Raw genomic sequence first — 20,384 nt, forward strand, 5'->3', positions numbered from 1 at the left:
CTCTGTCGTTTGAGGCTATGACAGCGACGTTGCAAGAGAAAAGGCCATTGATTATACCACCAAGATCTACGCTGTGAGCATCAGGGAAATGGAAGGCACCAAACCACACCAGCAGATGAAGGAAGTTTCAGTGGAAGAAAGGTATGGTGGCGCCGGGTTTGTTTGCATTTATTAAACTTCACGACAAGAAACTTGTCGAAACCACAGTGAATTTTCCTTTGCCCTAAAAGGTGCTTCTCAAGCTAGTCTTTTACGTATATGCACAGTCTTAACCAGCACACAGGCTTAAGCTGGAGGAAATGGTCCACAGCCTCTAATGTGAAAAAAAGGGTGGGTTACACTTTGCGGAAGTCGTGTGTGGAAAATGCCTCCAATAGACATGAGACTTGGTTAGACTAGAGAGTGTGTGAGGAAGGCCCAGAACCGTCCTGAGTGTGATGGCAGACAGGAGATCGTGCTGACTCCAGAGGTGGGAGGAAAGGCAGGCTTCTGAGGTCTTGGAGGAATATCTGTGGGTTGTGAAAAATAGTCTTCCATCCTGACAGTAGTCTGCGCACCAGGCTGCATCCCTTGCTGTGCCTTCTCCTATTGTGTCTTCACCTGACCAGCTTTGTTCAGGCGTGTTTGGAGATTCCAGGCTTAACCAGTTTGATTTTGTTGCCGTGATCCTCTGTGTAGAAGGAGGGTTTCTAGTAGTATTTTGGGCCTTTTTGATGTGCTATTGTAAGCATTGATAAGAGAAAACACTAGCATTTCTAAAAAAAAAAAATTCATAATTACAACAATGCTTTAATTTACCATACTCATACTAAAGAGGAAAATATTGAGTAAAAACACTAATATCTAAAGAGAACTTCATGGATCTCAAAGACGTTTAAGAATTATCTGTGGGCTCTTCATATTGATATGGGTTCAGTGTTCACAAGTACCCTGATCTCATGATATATAATTAATGGGGTTCAAGTTGGTTTTTTTGCATTCAGCATGGCTTTATGCTTAGTAATAAATATTTAATAGATCTGATCTATCACCTTTTACTATTAGGTGAAAATTTAGATACAAAGAAATGTCATTTCCCTCTCCTGCTTCAGTTCAGAACCAGATGTTAAAATAAGCCTGATAAATGGTGGGTGTGCTACAGGCAAGAAGATTGAATTGATACAAAAAAACCCTAATTCTTTCCTAGCCTCTTTGTTAAATGTTACTCTCAGGGTTCAGAGTTGTCTTTTGATTAAAACAAAATAAGAGATTTTTCTGAAGTAGTCATTACGGTTTATTTTGCTTGTAACATGTTTTTTTTTTTAGTGGCTGCAAAGAGGAAATATTTTTAAAGGACATAAATCTAAGGAGAAAGAAAAAAAGCCATATGCATATAAATGTATGAATAAGCCTTCCACTTAAATAATCCACCCTAAAAAACATTTGGCCTAAATTAAACATTCTTTTGAAAAAAAAAATGACCCAGCCTTTCCAATTTCACATAATGTTATGAAATGAATCAACTTGACTATTATTCCAAGGTTGCTTCTGGCTAATTTCTACAACCCAGTGCTTCATTCTGCTAAGATTTACACTGGCCACCAAGATACAGACATCTAATCAAATTCCTAATCCCAGACACTGCAGTTGCTTTCTCTGAACCTCTCTTGGTCTTATTGTCTCTTTGGATGGATCTTTAAAAATCTCATACCTGCCCAATTTAGCAGGAGGTAAGAAAGGTGACAGTAGAGAGGACCCTAAGAATTTTCAGTCTTAAACTTCAGAATTTTGAAGCTACCTCATTTTTTTCATCATGCCAGATTGGAAATTTGTCATACATTAGCATACACAGGATTGACTTTTTAAATATGAAAAAAAAAAAGCTTCATAGTGTCATGAGACACTGGGGTAGGCATTTCAATATTTTACTGGCATTTAAGAAAATAATTCACACCAGGGTGTAGTGAAGAAAACATGTAGTGAAGAAAACAATTTTAAGATATAAATACAGGGTCCAGAGGAATAGACAAGGCTTTTCTATAATAGCAACATGCTTGATAACTTAAAAAAGCCTTGACAGCATCAGTTCCCAGAGGGGGCTGTAACCAAAGAGAGGGCTGCCAGCTGCACAGCATGCTGGGAGCAAAGCAGGACCACACCAGGAAGAGGCGAGGGAAGAAGGAGCAGCCAGTGGTGTCTGAGTTAGCTGCCTCCATGGGGGTAGGTCACTTCCTAATCAGAACTGGGAATCAAGTCTCCTCCAATCCTTATCATTAATTCTGGGAGACTTTGAACCTCAGAGATAGGCAGCTTATGAACTGCAGAAGAAAGGGGTGCCAGGCACGGCTGGCATTCAGAGGATTTGTGAGAGCAGGATGAGAGGGGGAATGTGGGGCAGGACCAAGCCTTTGGGGTAGGGGGGACTCTTTGCTAACAATAAGTCAGGCAGGCAGCTCACCTGAGTCCTCACCTGGGGTGCAAAAGGGGCTCCATGGACCCCAGCATCCCAGGCGTCAGAGAAGCAAATGCCTGGGGACTCAGGCGTCAGGCACAGGGGGCCAGGCAGCACCCAGGTTCTCCCTGGGAATATTCGGGACTGTCAGCCCTGGCACCGCTCCCTTTAACTACTTCATGCCCTGCTAATTGAAGAGGCAGAGACTCCTTTACCTTCCCTTCATTGTTCTGTCCTGTGTGTACGTGCAGATACCTGCCTGCACCTGGGTGTTCTAAACACCTGTGTCTATTCATGTAAGACTAACAGGAGACAAATTCCTGAGGACCTCCAAAGATAGGAGCTCGGAACACCTGCTCAGTGCAGGGGCCTGTTTTGCCTCCTACCAGTATTCCAGGCAGTTCTTCTTCTGGTTTAAATCCTTTCCACCTTAGAACTCCTGAGATGAGTGTGTTGTCTGTCATACTGAGAACAGTGCCTTGATGGCAGCTGTATATTATGCATCAGTCGATTTTAAGCAACTGAATTCCTAATTCCTAAACTTTAAAATATCATAAATTATTTCTGATTGGACTCGGTGTGATTTTTAAGTAGCGGGGAGGCTTTGGATTGTGCTTCTTAGTACAATTTCTAACACATTGTGAGTTCCTATTCTTCAGAAGCCATATGATCTTTAGTTCCAGTCTTTTGAGAGGTGGGAAAGTGGAAAGAAATGTGTCGTTGCTGCCAGAAGAACGCCGGGCTACCCCTACCAGTATGTGGTCTCTTCCCGGTATTGATTGAGCGTCCTGGTCACCCACGTCAGCTTTGCTCTAGCACGCTGGGCTGCCTTGCCTCCCGTCCAGCCAGTCCCCAGCCTTGGGTGAGCCCTTGGGTGGTTCTGCTGCTCAGCTATGTGTGGCACGTGGCTGAGGAAAGTCAAAAAGTCTTTTCCAACGTCAGGAGTCCGTGCTCCCAGACCTCATCTAGCGCTCAAAGTGCACTCCTTGGTCCCCAGCTAGTCCATCAAATTCTAGTCTAGAGCAACCTTTCCAAACCTGCCCTGCCTCTCAAGCTCCCAACTCCAGCCTGATGCACCTCCTTGCTCTCAACTTTTGACCTCATCTCCTAGTTTACCATGTTTCCTCACAATAGAGTAGCTGTTTTGTCTATCTGCAAACTTAAATTTATTACTTAAGAAGTGTTTAAAATGTCAGGAAGCTTCTCTTGAGAAAGTTTTTAAAAATAGGAGGCAAGAAAGCTTAGTTTTCCAGAGCAATTTAAAGTACAAAATGCTTACTGTTATCATAACTCAAGGGATGGTGCCAAAATCCTGTCCTCTGACTTCGGTAAAAACAGTTCTCCCAAACTTGCCGGAAGAGTAAACCCCTAACGTTTTCTCAGTACCAGTTACTAGAGTTGCCTGAAAAATTATGAAGTTTTTTTCAACACATTAACAAGTTCATACCTTGTTTATATATTGATTCTTGAGTTAAGGGATTTTAGTCTCAAGGGCGTCACCCATCCCAAACTGGCTTAAGCAAAAGGAAACCACTGGCTTTCACACCTGAAAATCCAGGGATAGGAGGTCTTCAGGTGTCACTTGATTGGTGGGGTTGGGGCACGGCTCAAATCTTGCTACCAGGACTCGACTCTGTTCTCTCTCCATATCCCAGTTCTGCTTCCTCTAGGTTATTGCAGTTCTTCAAGTAGAAAAATGGCAGCAGTACCTAGACTGTATAGTCTCTGCTGTTGAAAGTCTTCACAGGTATCTTATGATATGCTGGGAAATATGAACCTTTGATGATTCCGAAGTAGTCACATGCCACGCATAGACTAGCAGTGTAATCCCTCCACCAGAAGTAAAACTCCAGGGCTCTTAACCAAATTAAAGAGATTGATTTCTGGATGGACCCAAAACAATGAATTAGTCTACTACACGCCACCCTTTTCTTGTCATATAGACACTCTTAGGATGCCCCAGTTTAAACTGTCCCACGTATGATTGAAAATGTAGTTATCCCCTCCCCAAAGAGAGAGATCCCAGAGTCTTAACCAGTTACTGCATCCAACCCCATATCCAGGATCGTGGGACATTGTGATGTCTTCTCATCCAGGTCCATATAAAGCTCCTCATTGTTCTGTGGCTCACGATAATGTCAATCAGCATAACCTGCTGAGTAGACAGTGAAGAGAGGAAAGTGTGAGGATAGTTGTTTTAAACGACCACTTGAAAGGAGGGAGAATGAGGTGCAATATGCAGTGCTCACTCGTCCATGCCTGTATCATCTTCAGTTGGGCATGACAGTCAAGGATTTCTGCCCTCGCATTGTGCGTGTTTTGCATAACTGGACAGTGTATGAATGTTGGAAGATACCAATAGTCAGAGGATGTAAAGGTTTTGTTTATGACAAAAGATATAGACACATAATGGAAGTGAAAATGTAAAGTAGGAGGTAATATAATATCCCCTTAAAGAATTAGCTTCTCAAGTCTCCCAAATTCCTACCGGGATGCAAGCAGTGCCCTGTGCAGTAAGGAGTCTTGTAGGTGTGGGAAACTTTGCTATGCTCTTGGGAGAATTTGTATCTTCCTGCCCCCACCCCAAGAACTCCTGGACTCTTCCAGATGCCCTGGCTCTGTGGTTGGCTGCCCCCCAGGTGACCATGAGCAGTGCACACAGCTCTGAAATGGGGAGGGGAAGGTCAACTTTTAGAGACCCCCAGAGACCCAAGTTTCAGGTCAATCTAAATTCCATTTTTTAAATCATGTATTCTCTGGCCTGAGATTTGGCATTTCATATCATCAACTTAGAAAAAATATATTTTGTATCTCAGACTGATAACTGCTTGAATTCTTAAGGAGGGGAAAGTGTATCATTTATAGCCATATTAGTATTTTATTTTTAAAAATCAAGTCATTTTTCACTCTTTCTAACCTCACTTTTGATTTAAAATGAGCACTAGTTGTTTGATTACTATTGATATACATTCCTTTTTTAGAGCATAATCTGTATTATTTTTCTCCTGCAGTAATAATACAACTTTTTTTACATTCAAAACGAATGGCGTGCTGTTGTTGCCTTCACTTCATGTTTAAATTATCACTGGTTTGTAGCAGACCTTTATTTGGGTTGGTGTATGTGGCTTTTTACAATACCACTGTGTATTTCTGAAATTGTCCTTGTTTTTTGACAAGAGGTCCCACACTCATCTTTGGTTTTCCTGTCCCAAACAGAGAATCTGGTCTCTGTTGAGTTCACATTCATTTGTTGCCTGTAACTACTCGAGATTTCTTAAATTAGTGTAGACCTAAAATAGAAAAAAATTACTCTTAAGGTCATGAGGTTACGTTGATATTTTAAATATAACCCATTTTTCTCTAATAGGAATTTTTTCCTGTGTTTGATGCACGATGTTATATATTGTATTTCTAAAAATTATGTTGGATAGTCTTGTCTAAAACTTCAGAAATCTCTCTCTTTCTCTTCTGGTTTTGATTCTTGGCTTAAGCTCCCTAAAATTGACTTCAAATGATATAAAAATACAGGACACCTAGTATCTTGGATAGAATTTCATAAAATTGGTAGACAGTGAAAGGAATAACCTAAGTCTTTCAAGCTTGGCCTAAACCTAAACTCACTGTGTCAGTTGTGGTCCCAGCAAGAAAGGGAGAGACTCTGAAAAGGAAGTAACTGGGGGAAGAGCTTACTGAAGGGGCTGTTAATAAAGGTGTGGGCAGGATGAAGAGAAGCAGCAGGAGTGGGGCAGCACCTTGGGAATTGTAATGTCTGGAAGCCATTGCTATCCCTGGACCTGAAGGGGAGGATGCTGTTGCCAGGTGTGGAGAAGGTCGCTGTAGGAGCAGGCCACCTTCCAGGAGCTGAGACCTGAGGGACAGGGTTGAAGGTGACCAACCTGAGTCCCAGCAAGGGAGTATTGAGGGAATACATGCCCCAGCTGCATTCTCCTGTTACCCACTGCTGGTGCCTCTCTTTCGCTGAATCCAGTCAGAAGCTGAAGGGCAAGGCAGTCCATTGATGTGGTGCATGGTGACCAGCCCTGGAGGGCACAGAGCAGGAGGAGAAGGGTGGAGGTAGATACAGAGGGGTGCATGGAAAATGTCCAGCTCATTCTCCTGTAATTTTTTTCCAACAGAAATTGGTGTTATTATCATAGAAAAGAATTTCAGGCCATTTTAATGTTGCACAGTAATTACTATCCTTTATAAATGCCTTTGAATATGCACAGATACTTTCTACCTAATGTTATAACTGTATAGATACAATCAAAGATGCCAGTGAATACAACCAAATCAATACCAAGAATTATTGGAGACACTTAAAACTTGACCCAGGTTAAGTGGAACAGTTTTAATGAGCCATAGATTTTACACCACTGTCTGGGGGTGCCACAAGAATCAACTCATTAGTACACGGAGAATTAACAACTTTAAAAAATCTATATTTTAGTCACATTACATTTTGATATTCCCCAATATCTTTAAAAATAATGTTTAAATCTTTAAAATTAATGGAGATGTTGGCCCATCTCCAGAGATTTTTATGTTCACATTAAGACAAAAAAACCCAGAAATTAGAAACTAAAGTTATAGAAATATTTGGTACCAATATCCAGTTTTTTGTGTAGATCAAAGTATCATGCAACCCCAGTTTTGCATCCTATGGTAACTGCATAATCACCACAGAGGTGAATTACAAAGGCGTTTTCTTAATTTCTAGATAGGATCTAATAGTATCTCCCAGTGTGGGATATGGTCTTTTATTAAAATCCAGATATCATGACCAGCCATTAGTCTTCCTAGTTGTGCCTGATGGGGTCATGTTCCTATCTCCTCCTCACCTAACTGCTTAGATTACCCATTTCCATGGGGAATAGTGATAATGGATATTTTTTATTTAATTTATTCCGTTGGAACCTGCATTCAGACCAAAACCACACTTTATGATGAAAGATACAAAATAAATACAGATTGAACTATTTTTATGGAAATAGGCATATAAAGTACTCACCAACTTTTATTTTTCTAAGTGGGTGTAATAGTTATCTTAGGGATTGTTTTCTCAGTGCATCTGAGTCAGCAGTCTGTATTTTTTCAAGGTCCTTTATTAACAAATGCTGAGGCTTGCAGCTTCTGGTTCTCTACCCAGGGTTGAATAAAAGGCTGTGGGACTTAACCCTGTCTGTTTCTACACCATCTTTATAATATCATTTTGCTTATTATAGCATTTTCCACCTTTTACTAAAAGGAGAGGTTCAAACCTCCCCCACCCCAACCTCAGAAGCTGCATAACTTAATGGTCACAAATCCAAATCCCAAATAGAGCTAAAACATAATTTTTTTCTTTCCTCAGAAAGTTTTTGGGCTTGCTGCTAAACTGTCTTGTTTATCTCAGACTGGAAAGATCATCTCTCCCTTAAAAAAGTGTAAAGTTGGAAAGTTAGCGTTTAACACTAAAGCTGTATTGTCTTAGCACCAGTTTAATGTAGTTTACTTATGAATTATGGACAGCTGTAGAAACATGATATTTATGGTTTTAGTCTTCACTTTATCAGAAATATTTAGTCTAGATATTCAGCTGTCTTACCTGGCTATATAACATGTACACAACAATCTTCTAAAAAGAAGTTTTAAGAAATCATGCTTTTTATACATTTTTATCAATTAAGTTTTATGTCTTAATTAAATATTATTTGTTTTTCAGAGAGGGGTGATCCCTAATACAGTTAGAAAACCATTTTAAAATTTCTTCCTCTGTATTGTGTTTTTTTTTTTCTAAATTACATTTACAAGGTCCAGTTGTTTGTAAGGGGAAATATTTAGAATACACTTTTTTTTTTCATTTCCCTCTCATCCAATATTAGATATGTATTGGGGGTTTCTGTTTGTCTTTACCCCCAGTTTTATTAAGAAATAATTGACACACATCACTGTGTAAGTTTAAGGCATACAGCATGATGAGTCAATTTACATATATTGTGAAATGATTACTGCACAAGGTTCAGCTAACATCCATCTTCTCATATATATACAATTTTTTTAAAAAAGGGAAAAATGTTCTTGTGATGGTAACTCTTACAGTTTACTCTTAACAACTTTCATATGTATCATACAGCACTGTTAGCTGTAGTCATCATGTTGTACATTATATCCCTAGTACTTATTTATCTCAACCAGAAGTTTGTATCTTTTGACCACCTTCATTCAATTCTCCCTGCCCCCACCTTCTGCCTCGGGTAGCCATAGAAAGAGTCTGATCTCTTTTTCTGAGTTTAGTTTGGTTATTTATTTGTTTGAAGATTCCACAAATAAGTGAGATCGTATAGTGTATGTCCTTCTCTATCTGACTTATCTCACTTACCATAATGCCTTCAAGGTCCATCCACGTTGTCACAAATGGTAGAATTTCCTCATTTGTTATGACTGAATAATACTCCATGTGTGTGTGTATGTATATGTGTATACACACACAACTTCTTTGTTCATTCATTCACTGATGAGCACTTAGGTTGTTTCCATGTCTTGGCTATTGTAAATAGTGCTACTATGCATATAGAGGTACAGATATCTTTTTGAGTTAGTCTTTTTCATTTCCTTTGGATATATTCCAGAAGTGTAATTGATGAATCATAAGGTAGTTCTATTTTTAGTTTTTTGAGGCTCCTCCATACTGTTTTCCCTAGTGACTCTACCAATTTACAGTCTCACCAATAGTGCACAAGGGCTCCCTTGCTTCGCATCTGTGCCAGCATTCATTCTTTCTTGTCTTTTTGATGATGGCCATTCTAATGGGTGTGAGGTGATACCTCATTGTGATTTTAATTTGTACCTCCCAGATAACTAGTGATGTTAAGCATCTTTTAATGTAGCTATTGACCTTTCATATATCTTCTTTGGAAAAATGTCTAGTCAGGTCCTTTGCCCACCTTTTAATTGGGTTATTTAGTTTTTTGAATTGTAAAAGTTTCTAAATATATTTTGAATATTAACCCCTTATCAGATACATGGTTTGTAAATATTTTTCCCATTCCATAGATTGTCCCTTCACTTTGTTGATGGTTTCTTTTGCTGTGCAAAAGTTTTTTAGTTTGATGTAGTCCTACTTGTTTATTTTTTATTTTGTTGCTTGCACTTTAGGTGTTATATCCAAAAAATCATTACCAAGACTCATGTCAGAGAGCTTTGTTGCTTCTTATAGGAGTTGCATGGTTTCAGGTCTTACGTTTAAATGTCTATAACCCAGTTCAAGTTAATTTTTGTGAGCAGTGTAAGATATGGGTCTGGTTTCATTCTTTTACATGTGAGTATCCAATTATTCTAGCACCATTTATTGAAGAGACTGTCTTTTCTTCATTGAGTATTCTTGGCTCCCTTATCAAATGTTAGTTTACATATATATGCTTGAATTTACATCTGGGCTCTTGATTCTGTTCCTTTGGCCTATTTGTCATTTATGCTGGTACCATTCTGTTTGGATGACTATAGCTTCATAGTGTAGCTTGAAATCAGGAAGTGTGATGCCTCCTGCTTTATTCTTTATCAGCATTTCTTTGACTGTTTAGGTTCTTTCGTGGTTCTGTATAAATTTTAGGAGTGTTATTTTCTACTTCTGTTAAAAAAAATGCCGCTAGAATCTTGATAGGGATTGCATTAAGTCTATAGATGGCTTTTGTAGTATTGACAGTTTAACAGTGTTAATTCTTCTAATGCATGAACAAAGGATACCTTTCCATTTATTTGGATCTTCTTCAGTTTCTTTTATTAGTGTCTTGTAGTTTGCAGAGTAGAGATTTTTCACCTCCTTAGTTAAATTTACTCCAAAGTATTTTGTTTCTGATGCTATTATAAATGTAATTGACTTCTTTATCTCTTTTTCTGAAAATTTGTTATTAGTGTATGGAAACATTGTTAATTTGTATCATGAAGCTGTACTGTGCAGCTTTACTGAATTCATAGATTAGATTTAAAAGGTTTTTGGTCATTTTTAGGATTTTCTGTATATAAAATCATGTCAGTTGACAATAGAGACAATTTTACTTCTTCCTTTCCAGAGCTGATACTTTTATTTTTCTTACCTGATTGCTCTAGCTAGAACTTCCAGTACTGTGTTGAAGAGGAGTGGTGAGAGTGGCATCCTTGTCTTGTTCCTGATTTAGAGGAAAACTTTCAACTTTTCACCATTAAGTATGATATTAGCTATGGGCTTGTCCTATAAAGCCTTTATTTTGTTGAGATATGTTCCTTCTACTCCTAATTTGTTAAAAGAGTTTTTATCGTGAATGGATGTTGAGTTTTGTCAAATGCTTTTTCCATGTTTATTGAGGTCGTCATATATTTCTTTTCATTCATTCTATTAATGTGATGTATCACATTAATTGTTTTACATATGTTGAACCATCCTTGCATCCCCAGGAAATCCCACTTGCTCATGGTGAATGATTCTTTTAATGTGCTACTGAATTTGGTTTGCTTGTATTTTATTGAGAGTTTTTACATCTGTATTCATCAGAGATATTGTCCCATAGTTTTCTTTTCTAGTAGTGTCCTTTCCTGGTTTTGGTATCAGGATCATGTGGCTTTGTAAAATGAGCTTGGGACTGTTCCCTTCTCTTCAATTTTTTGAAAGAGTTTGAGAAGGATTGGTGTTAATTCTTCTTCAAATGTTTGGTAGAATTTACCAGTGAAAGCCAATCTAATCCTGGGCTTTTCTTCAGTGGAATAGAACACATTATCTTACTCCTGTTGGTTGAAAGTCTGGGAATTGCCTTAAGAGTTGAACAACCATAGATCTTTGTTTGCCAGATTAGGAAATTCTAGTAAAGTTCCTCTTCCCCAACTAGGATATCAACTCTGTGAGAGAAAAATTTCTGATATACTGCTCCAAATTTTGTAACAGTGGCAGCACATAGTAAACATTTATTGAACGAATTAATAAACTCCTTAACAACTTAACAAGATTTAGGTTCATTTCCAGTCACTGACACCCGTGGATTCGATATCAAGAGTCTGAGATCTTGTTGGCATCTTGTCTTTATATCCATAATCCAGTTTAGAAATTTCTGTCTCTAAGCAGTTGGCACCCCTGGCCATCCTTCCATTTCTCAGGTTAAAGGCGTCAACCTTTAGGAAATTCTGAACAACACCTTTAAGTTGAGAGGCCCTCACTCCTAAGCTACATCTCTGTGGCACTGAGGGTTCCCTCTGGAAGAGAGCGTGTGACATTGAGTGTTTAGGAGGGGTCAGGCAACTCCCCTGCTCAGTCATGTATGCTGTAAGTTTCCTTTCATGTGGTTGAATGAGTGGTGCCTCCAGCAGTTCCCGTGGACAGGGACTCATCCTCCTGCACCAGTGACCCCTTGCGATATTCACCCACATTTGGCTGTCAGTGTCTCATTACCTTTCAGTAACCCCCGCTTGTGGATCTGCAGGCAGATCAGGATCCTGAAGGGTGGTCTTCGTCGTCCCTCTCCCTGTAGGTCCTCACACTGGGGAGGGTGGTTGGGGCACCCTCAGACATGTAGTAGAGGTGGTTATGTGTTTCCTGCGTGGAATCCTTCTCCCAATACTCCATGGTGAGGGGAGGGGAAGAGAATAGTTTTCACTCATGAACTGCCTTCCCCTACAAGGCAACTTCGCCCTATCCATCTCAGCGACCCAGTGTGAGGAGACACTGATGTGGCAGTGCTTAGGATTATTCTTAGCAGGGGATTATGAGGAAGGAACCTGCGTATACTCTTACATTAATCTTTTAGTCCCTCTGGTGCACGTTTACTCTCAGTTTACGCCATATGTTCCTTAGGAAACCAAGAAGCTTTTACAAATCAAGATTAGAAGCAGATTCTGAGCCCTCTGTTAATGGTGGTCCCTTCTCTCTGCACTGACAGGTCCTAGCACCAAATGACTTCAAAATTCCACTCTAGCATTACGAGTTTTCCAAACTTTTCCTTAAACGGTGCTTATGACTGAGTGAGGAGAAGCCCTAAACCATATCTACTTCACTATCTCATATCCTTTCTGAATCAGTCTGTATAAATTTATGAACTTAAACAAAAAGATAATCCTATAATGAAAACTGTACACCATGGGTATGTAAAGAAATGCTAAGGAGGGGGTTGTTTTGTTTTTATTTTTTGTTTCAGCCCCAAATTAATAGCTGTCTTTAATCCTTGGTTCCTTAATGTATGGGTCTGTGGTACTAAGATATTTACAGTTCCACTGAATTACAAATTTTGTTTATGAGACTCAGTTTCTCAAGGGTCAGCCCTGTATCTATCACGGTTACCTCCATGTGCCTAACTCAGTTCCTTGCACATAGTACACAGTGAACAAATGTTTCTTGAATGAGTAAATGAATGGATGCCTTTGCTTAGCCCGCTTCTCTTCATACTTAAACAAGTTAATTTGTCCTCAGAATGGTCTACAGATCTGTTCTTCATCAGTGACCCCTTTCACCTTCGTTTTGTTAGCACTGGTGAGTGGCCTTATTTTGTGGGAAGGTGTGACTCAGGTAGAATCGAGTGATGCCCCCCTGGCTGCAGAACTGCTCTTAGTTAAATGATGTTTTTATCTCCATACCATCCGTCCTTTAGAAATTAAATGTTTGTTTTATTTAAATCTATTTAAATAACTTGAGGCAAAAAAACAACTGAAAATTCTGTGTTATTGTAGCCATCACACCTATTTTGCAGACAGAGCTTCTTAGTCAGCAGATTGACAGTGAAATAAAGAACAGGCTCACAAGTGGCAACGTATGAAAATACGGGCGAGGTTTAGATAGATTTCCCCAAATTGAAAGAAACCCTGATCTAGGTAATCCCAGTTCTTCTTTTTACCTTTTATGCTATGTTTGAGGACAGAAATCTGCTGGAGAACCCCCCCCCCCCCAGTTTTTAAAAAATGCTTTATTGAGTGAGTACGTCCCCATTCCAAGCTTGCCTGAGGCTTGATGAGTGTGATGAAGCGGGGCAATGCTCCCCTCCAATAAACAGCCCTGGTCCCCTGGCGCTTTCCTGCGCTCACTGGCCTGACAGAAGCCCTTTGTCATCACTGATCAGTAGCTGCTCTCTGAGCTTGTATTGTAAGAGCTGCTAAGAACCGACAGTCAAGCTGGCAGGTGCCACTGCATTTACCATACTGAGCTCTGCCAAAACCACTCTGTCCTGTGAAGGAGGGACCTTGCAGAGCAGAGAACTCAGGACACAGCCCTGCAGTTGCATACATGTCACTTGTAAGCCAAGCTCAGACCTCACTCTGGGAGGGTGACTGTGCTGTGGTGAGACAAGCAGGCAGGCAGTGTCCCCTGCTACTCCCGGGCATTTCTCTCCAGGCTAACTCCTCCTCCTTCACTGCACCCCTTAATTCTGAGAACTCTTCACTCAGAGCTGCCCTGAGCAGGCAGTAGGGAACAAGTTTCCTGTCCTTTAACCACGTGGAAGGAACTGAAGTTACAGTATCTGTTAAACTCGGAAATGCTGAAAGTAATCATCTCAAAAAGCCCAGTGTTTAGCCATGTAACTCTACTGAAAGCTGAATCGTTGATTTTCTAAGGAAATGTAATGCTACCTTCATAAGTGATTTTCTCTTTTCAGATCTCTTGATTTTCTGTATTGTTTAAAGCAAAATAATGACTTCTGTGTAACTGATCATTTTAGGAACTAAGCCTGCCATTCATTAGAGAACAGTTTGCTCACTTTCTAGCACAAAGAATGTACCAGGGTGTAAAAATGCAGAGGCCAAGTGCTATAAAATGATTTTTTTTAAAAGATGAATACATCTAGGAGATCGTACTCCTACAGTGAATCAGTTGACTCAAATGCACTCACACACGGAGCTAAAGAACACATGCCACATAGGTAAGCGCTTTTCTACTCAGAGGGAGGCTCTCTGAGAAGACAGGGGCCAAGTTGGGTCTGATTATTTTAATCAGGTCTCTGAACATCTCCCAGACCTGCGTTTGGAGGGAAGGGGTGCTCCCGGTGTGGCTTCTCCTCCTGCTTTGTACTGTTGTGTGGTCCTGATGTGGTAACGGAAGACATAGTTGTTGAGGGCAAGATGTGTGCGGCTTATAAGGGTGTTGGTGGGTGTGAGTTGTGGGGGGTCCGGCGTTTTGTGGATGTGTGTAAAGCATTCCGCACACTCTCTAACCAGCCTCACCCACTCCTTTGAAGTCCACGGCTGCACTGCCATCCTCTCCCCGCCCAGTTTCTGTCATTTATCGGCTTCCGGTCTGTTGGGGTAATGGTCAGCTGGCCCACACCCGCACTGTCATGCTGTGGGTTACGTCATCACCCGTAACTCCTCACTCAGTGGCTTAACCTTCTCTCCTCTAGAGTTCTCATTCTCAGAACACCTCATCTTCATTCTCATCAGTGCATCCAGTGCCGACACACCTCCATCTTTTTTTCATCAGCTCCTTCTTGGCCTCACTTTTTGCATCTTCAAATGCCACGCTTCCAGGCCTTGTGGCTCTTCCTCCTTTGTTTCTCTTACCACCCACCCCTCCACTCTCTGACCAGAAAATCACACTGGTGCCGACTGCTTCCCCACCCTCCAGAGTCCATGTTGCCAGCTGTGCTTAAGCCCTCTTCGCTGCTCCCTCATCTTCATCCTTGTCTTTGATTGGCTCCGTCTGCCACCCTCTTCAACAGTCAAACTTCTGAACTTGAACTCCAGCTTGGCACTTCTTTCTCTCTTCTGACTCACTTCCCATTGTCCACCCATACGAAGACCATTCACCTCCTTCCGTCTCTTCCCAGGGGAAGTGAGTCCCTCCTGTTCAAGGCCAGTCCCTCTTCTTCAAGCTGGTGCTTGGGCCTCAGCCTCACATCCATCCAAGCTCCCTCAGCATCTCTCCCCTTTCCTGTGTCTCCTACGCCACTCGTCCAAAACTGGATTCATGTCCTCAAGCCAAGAAACACATTCTGGTCTTTCCCATTCCCATCCCACCCAGCCCACTTCAGGAGAAGAACAGATCTCTTGACTGATCTTACACACATGTTCCCACCCTCACCCTCCCTCCTTTTCCCCCTCCCATCCAGGCCCCACCAAGTCGCTCCATCACTCTCTAGCCATTCCGTCTGTCTTCTGTCCCTGCCATTCTGCTGACATGGTGACTCTCTAATTCCCAAATCCAATCCACTGTCCTCTTTGTCTCATTTAAAGGGAGAACTGGGTGTTTTAGGGGAGCATTGTTCAACAGAAATATAATGCAAGTACATATGTGATTTTTCTAGCAGCCACATTACAAAAATTAAAAGAGATGGTGCAATTGATTTTAATAATGTATTTCATTTAACCCAAAATATTAAAATGTGTAATTTTAACATGTAATCAATATAAAATTCATTATTTTATATTATTAAAATTTTTTTTACTAGGTCTTCACAGCCTGCTGTGTATTTTGCAGCTTTAACACACCTTAAATGTGGACAGGCCACAATTCAGTGTTCAGCAGCCGCATGTGACCAGTGGCTGCCATATTGCACAGTGCAGGTCTATATATCCCTCTGTCACTTACCTTTCGGAAACAGTCTCTTCTGGCCCTCCTTCTCCCACTACAGCCACCCTTCTCTGTGTCCCATCCCTGCCTCCTCTTCCAGCCCTTCACATGCTGTTGGTCCTTCGAATTTCACCTTTGGCCACTCTCTTTTCACCTTCCACCCTCTTCCTCATTGATCTCCTATATTCCACCTATTGGCTGATGATTCCCAAAGTCATATGTCTGAGTCCCACCTCTCAGTCGAACTTCCAGCTGTATAGCCAACCCGCAGATGTCCAGAGTTTGGCATGCCGAAACTGAACTCATCGTCTGTCCTCGTAAATCTTCTCCTGTCTCAGTGGTGCCACCATCCGCCCAGATGCCCAAGCAGAAAACTGGTGCTCCCCTTGCATGGCTCTTCCTCCTTCATCCCTTAGAGCTAATCAGTTCCAAAGACCTTGAAGTCTGCTTCACCACTGTTTCTTATTCACTTGTTTCCTTCTCCACCACCATTGCTTTAGTCCAGATCTTCACCATCCCTCCCTTGGATTATTGCATTGGCCTCTTCTATGGTCTGTTCACCTTTGCTTGTACTTCCCTCTACTCCATCCTTTATGCCCTTGATTTTCCACCCAGATAATTTGATAGTCACCTAAAATGGCCGAGTCTGGGACTATACCCCTATTTAAAAAAAAAAAAAAAAAAAAAGGGCAGGGGCCACATTATAGGCATCAGTCAAGGGCACTTTCATGGTGGAAGGCTCAGGGTAGCCCACAGTTCTCCCACCTGACAGCCTCTTTCAACTCTGCTCCTTCACTGAGCAGCTCTACAGATGGTTCTGGAAGACATAAGAATGCATTAAACAGAATCCGGTTCCTTTTGTTTTGATAATAGAGAGCCCCCATGGCTTTGGATACTTTTCCTAAACTTGGACTTATCCTAGAGAAGTGGTTCTTAATCAGCCTCTCTCCCAATCTCCTTCTCTCTCCTTCTCCCTCCTTCTCTCTCCTTCTCCCTCCTTCTCTCTCCTTCTCCCTCTCTCTCACTTTCTCTCTCTTACTCACACACACGCACACGTGCGCGCACACACACACACACACACACACACACACACAGTCTCATCCTGCAGACATCTTTGAAAATATGATTAAAGCATGCCTCTTTTCACCAGAAAAGTGTACATGTGCAAACACAATTTGGAATGAATGTCAGGGTTTCCCTGGCCCCTGAAGCCCATCTGTGGGGGTGATATATCTTGTTGGAGGACAGTTCGAAAACAGTGCTCAGATCATCTGCTTGTTCCCACCTGTACCAGGATCATCCAGGATAGTTGGGTTTCTTAAGACATTTTGAGAACTCTTAGAGCATTTTATAGCACATTTTGGAACCTGGAAAAAGCTACATTTCCTCCAGGGACTTTGAACACTGTGTGACTAACAACACTAAAAACAATTCCAAACTTGCATTTCTTGGCTAAATGTAGCTGAATTTCTCCACACCCACACCTCTCTTTATAGAAGCTCCCTGGAACGACTTGGTTTCTCACAGGCTTTCTGAGCCTGGCTCCCTAGCTGGCTCTCTCGTTGTGTTCATCTTGCATTGGGACTGACTTTCATAACCTCCTCTGTCATTTCAGAAGCTTCCCCAGGAGTCCTGGCAACGACCCCTCTCCTGTGCATCTCAGGCCATCGTGTGCTCTGCTCCACCCGACTCTGCCAGCCCAGCACCCAGGGAGGGGCTGTGGGCAGGGAGGTGGATGCCTGGGTGCTGGCCACCCTTGGGGCTCTTTGACCCTCCCCACATGTTCAAGTGAGTCTCAGCTTTCCCTTCAGCAGCCAAGATGCTGGACAATGGGATGATGGCAGGTCCTTTGGTGCCCGCAGAGCACATGAGGCATGGGTGTGGGTGGGGTTCCAGCAGCCTGCACCTTGCATGAAGCAAGAGCTGGGCTGCCTTGTGACTTAACACCAAGTCCCATCTTGAGTTCACAGGCCTCCCTGCCTTTTCCTCGGCACAGCTGCTCCGCCATTCTCCCTGAGCTCAGCCTACCCATCGTGTTCTCCTGATGGTCCAGCTGGTCTGCCCTCTTGCCAGGCACTCTTCTTACATTGCTTTCCCAATGAAAACTCTCTCCTTTGTTTCCCTGTGTCTCTTCAAAGCTCCACTGGCCCCTGTGAGACCCCTTTGTGCCTTTACTCCTCCCATCTCTGATCCCTGCCTTCCATCTCTTAACCTCTCCCAGCCTCCCCGCTAATTCCCATTCCTGACGCGCTCACCGCCCTCCTCGCTCTGCGTCCTGTGTGCCAGCAGGGAGCAGCCAGCTATAAAGAGTTTATTGGACTGAAAAGTGAGTGAATGTTCTCAGACCTGCTCCTATTTCCCACCTCAGCAAAGCTTTTCAGAGTCACATTTCCAAAGGAATCTGAATCTGGAAGGATTTAGATCCACCGAAAAATGCCAAACCTTCAGCGTTTGGCTGCGCTTGAGATTTATGGCAGTCCCTCCCATGTCTGATGTTACAAACCCTGTTTATGGATGCCTGGAAAGAAGCCTTTAATGCTTGTATTGTGTTTTAACTTGCTTTCCTTTGGAGGCAGGGAATTGTCAAGTAAGTATGCACAGCGCTCTGCAAAAGCCCAGGTGTTGGATGAGCATCTAGTACTAAGCGTTCGTGCAGAGTTCACAACCGTGAAGGGTCTAGACTTACAATCTGCTGAATTTGCCACAATGCAGGTTTCTGCCTTTTGCCCCCTCATCTTCAGTTTTGAAGCAATACAGCTGTTAACATGCTTGTGAAATAAGAAAGAAACATTGAGATTGCTTTACTTTTCAGTTTTTAACTGAAAATCAAGGTGAACAAAAGCATCGGATTGCCTCTACGTGTCCATATATACAGTCTCGTGTATATATGAGTGCACAGTGTTTGTGCTTGGATGTGTACTCCAGATACACTGTATAATATATGACATATTATACAACCCGTGTGTGCCCTGGAAACGAGCCCTGCGTGTAATCTCAAATTCTGCCTTATGAACCATGCTCTAGTCCCCAGTGGCCCCTTGCTCCCGGCCCAGACCTTGGCTTGCTTTTGTCATACATTACAACACTCTGAGGTGAAGGAAGAAACCCACGGATTTCATTCGAAAGTCCCACTAAAACAGAAAAAAGAGCAGATGTCCTGGGAAGCGATAACTAACAAAAACGAAGTGTCTAATTGTGAGAACTGGGCTGCCCCCAGCCTCCCGCTTTTGCTCAATTTGGCAGCGATGATGTCAGCCGGGGGTGTCGCTGGAGAGATGTGCTCTCTCACCATTCTTCGGTGGTGATTATAATACCATTTGGTCCAATTATCACTTAAGATTACATAACATGTTTTGATGGAAGCGTTTCTGAGAAAATAAAAAGCTACCTTGTTTTTCCCCAGCATAAGAATGCAAGCCGTTCCAGCAGGCGAGCTGCCCTCCCGAGAAACACTGGGAATGATTAGGCTAAATTATGAGTCGAACTTGATTCAGAAACAAAGCAGCCGTTGTGCATAACTCCCAACGACATCCAGGAGGATGTGATTGTTTCTCTGACAAGTTTCTCCCCAGCACACTCTAAAATAAGCAGAGGCCCCAGGCGCATTGGCAAAGCCACGGAGAGTGTGCGGAAGCGGTGACCAGGCTTCCTTCTCTCTCCCTGTCCTGTAGGCGCGTTAGTGCAGAGTTTGCCCAGAGACGCCAGGGTATGAGCTTTCTGGATTTGTAGACCGGTGCACTCTTTCCTTTCTGTTTTAGTTCTTTGCTGGCATGCTCGGGAAGCATGGTTTGTGCCACACAGGAATGTCTGTTCACTTGGACGGTGCTTGTGCATGAATGAGGTGGTTGCTAGTGCGGCTCTAAACTGTACTAAGTTTCTCACTTGGCTTTGTTTGCTGCTTACAAGGGGATCAAGGTAATCCTTTCTTTCTGCATAGCCCAAGAGCAATAGAGAATAGATTGGAACACGTGGCATGAGCTGATGCAGGTCCCCGCATCCGTCCCCGGGTTCCTAAAGTCCAAAAAGTCTGATTTAAGGGAATCCCATATTACCAAAAATTGCCCTACTCATTTGCAAGTCCTTAAGAGCTTACCCATTAAAGAAATCTCTTAATTAAAGCTGGATGCCCAGATCTCCAAAACTAAGTGGGAAAACTAACCTCAGGTATGATGGTAGCAGTTTGCTACAGACCAAGACCCTGAGGGACAGGGCAGAGGAGGAGTTTGTTCCGTCTTTGACCCTTTCACTTCCCACTTGCCCTTTTGTGTAGTGAGAGTGACCTGGGCACTTGGCCTTCAGGGCCCGTTCCAAGACTGGCTTGTAAGTCCCACCTCACACCATGCCATGACCTCTGACCCCCTAATTCTGACCAGTGTGGGTACCTCCCTGCCTGAAAAATGGCCAGTGGGTTCAGGAAGCAAAGCCCCTTGCTTGTCAGGCTTAGGCTCCTCTTTA

General features: G+C 42.4%; 1 protein-coding gene across 1 annotated transcript in view; it reads left to right on the forward strand.

Moving 5' to 3' along the window:
* The window catches only part of EML6 (EMAP like 6), a 216,021-nt gene that overhangs the window by 174,821 nt on the left and 20,816 nt on the right, over positions 1-20,384 (forward strand). Inside the window, exon 28 of the mRNA XM_074341150.1 lies at positions 15-141. Coding sequence (XP_074197251.1) covers positions 15-141 — 127 coding nt within the window. The remainder of the gene's footprint in view (positions 1-14; positions 142-20,384) is intronic.

Source organism: Camelus bactrianus, chromosome 15 (genome assembly GCF_048773025.1).
Source record: "Camelus bactrianus isolate YW-2024 breed Bactrian camel chromosome 15, ASM4877302v1, whole genome shotgun sequence".
In the NCBI taxonomy this organism is placed as follows: Eukaryota; Metazoa; Chordata; class Mammalia; order Artiodactyla; family Camelidae; genus Camelus; species Camelus bactrianus.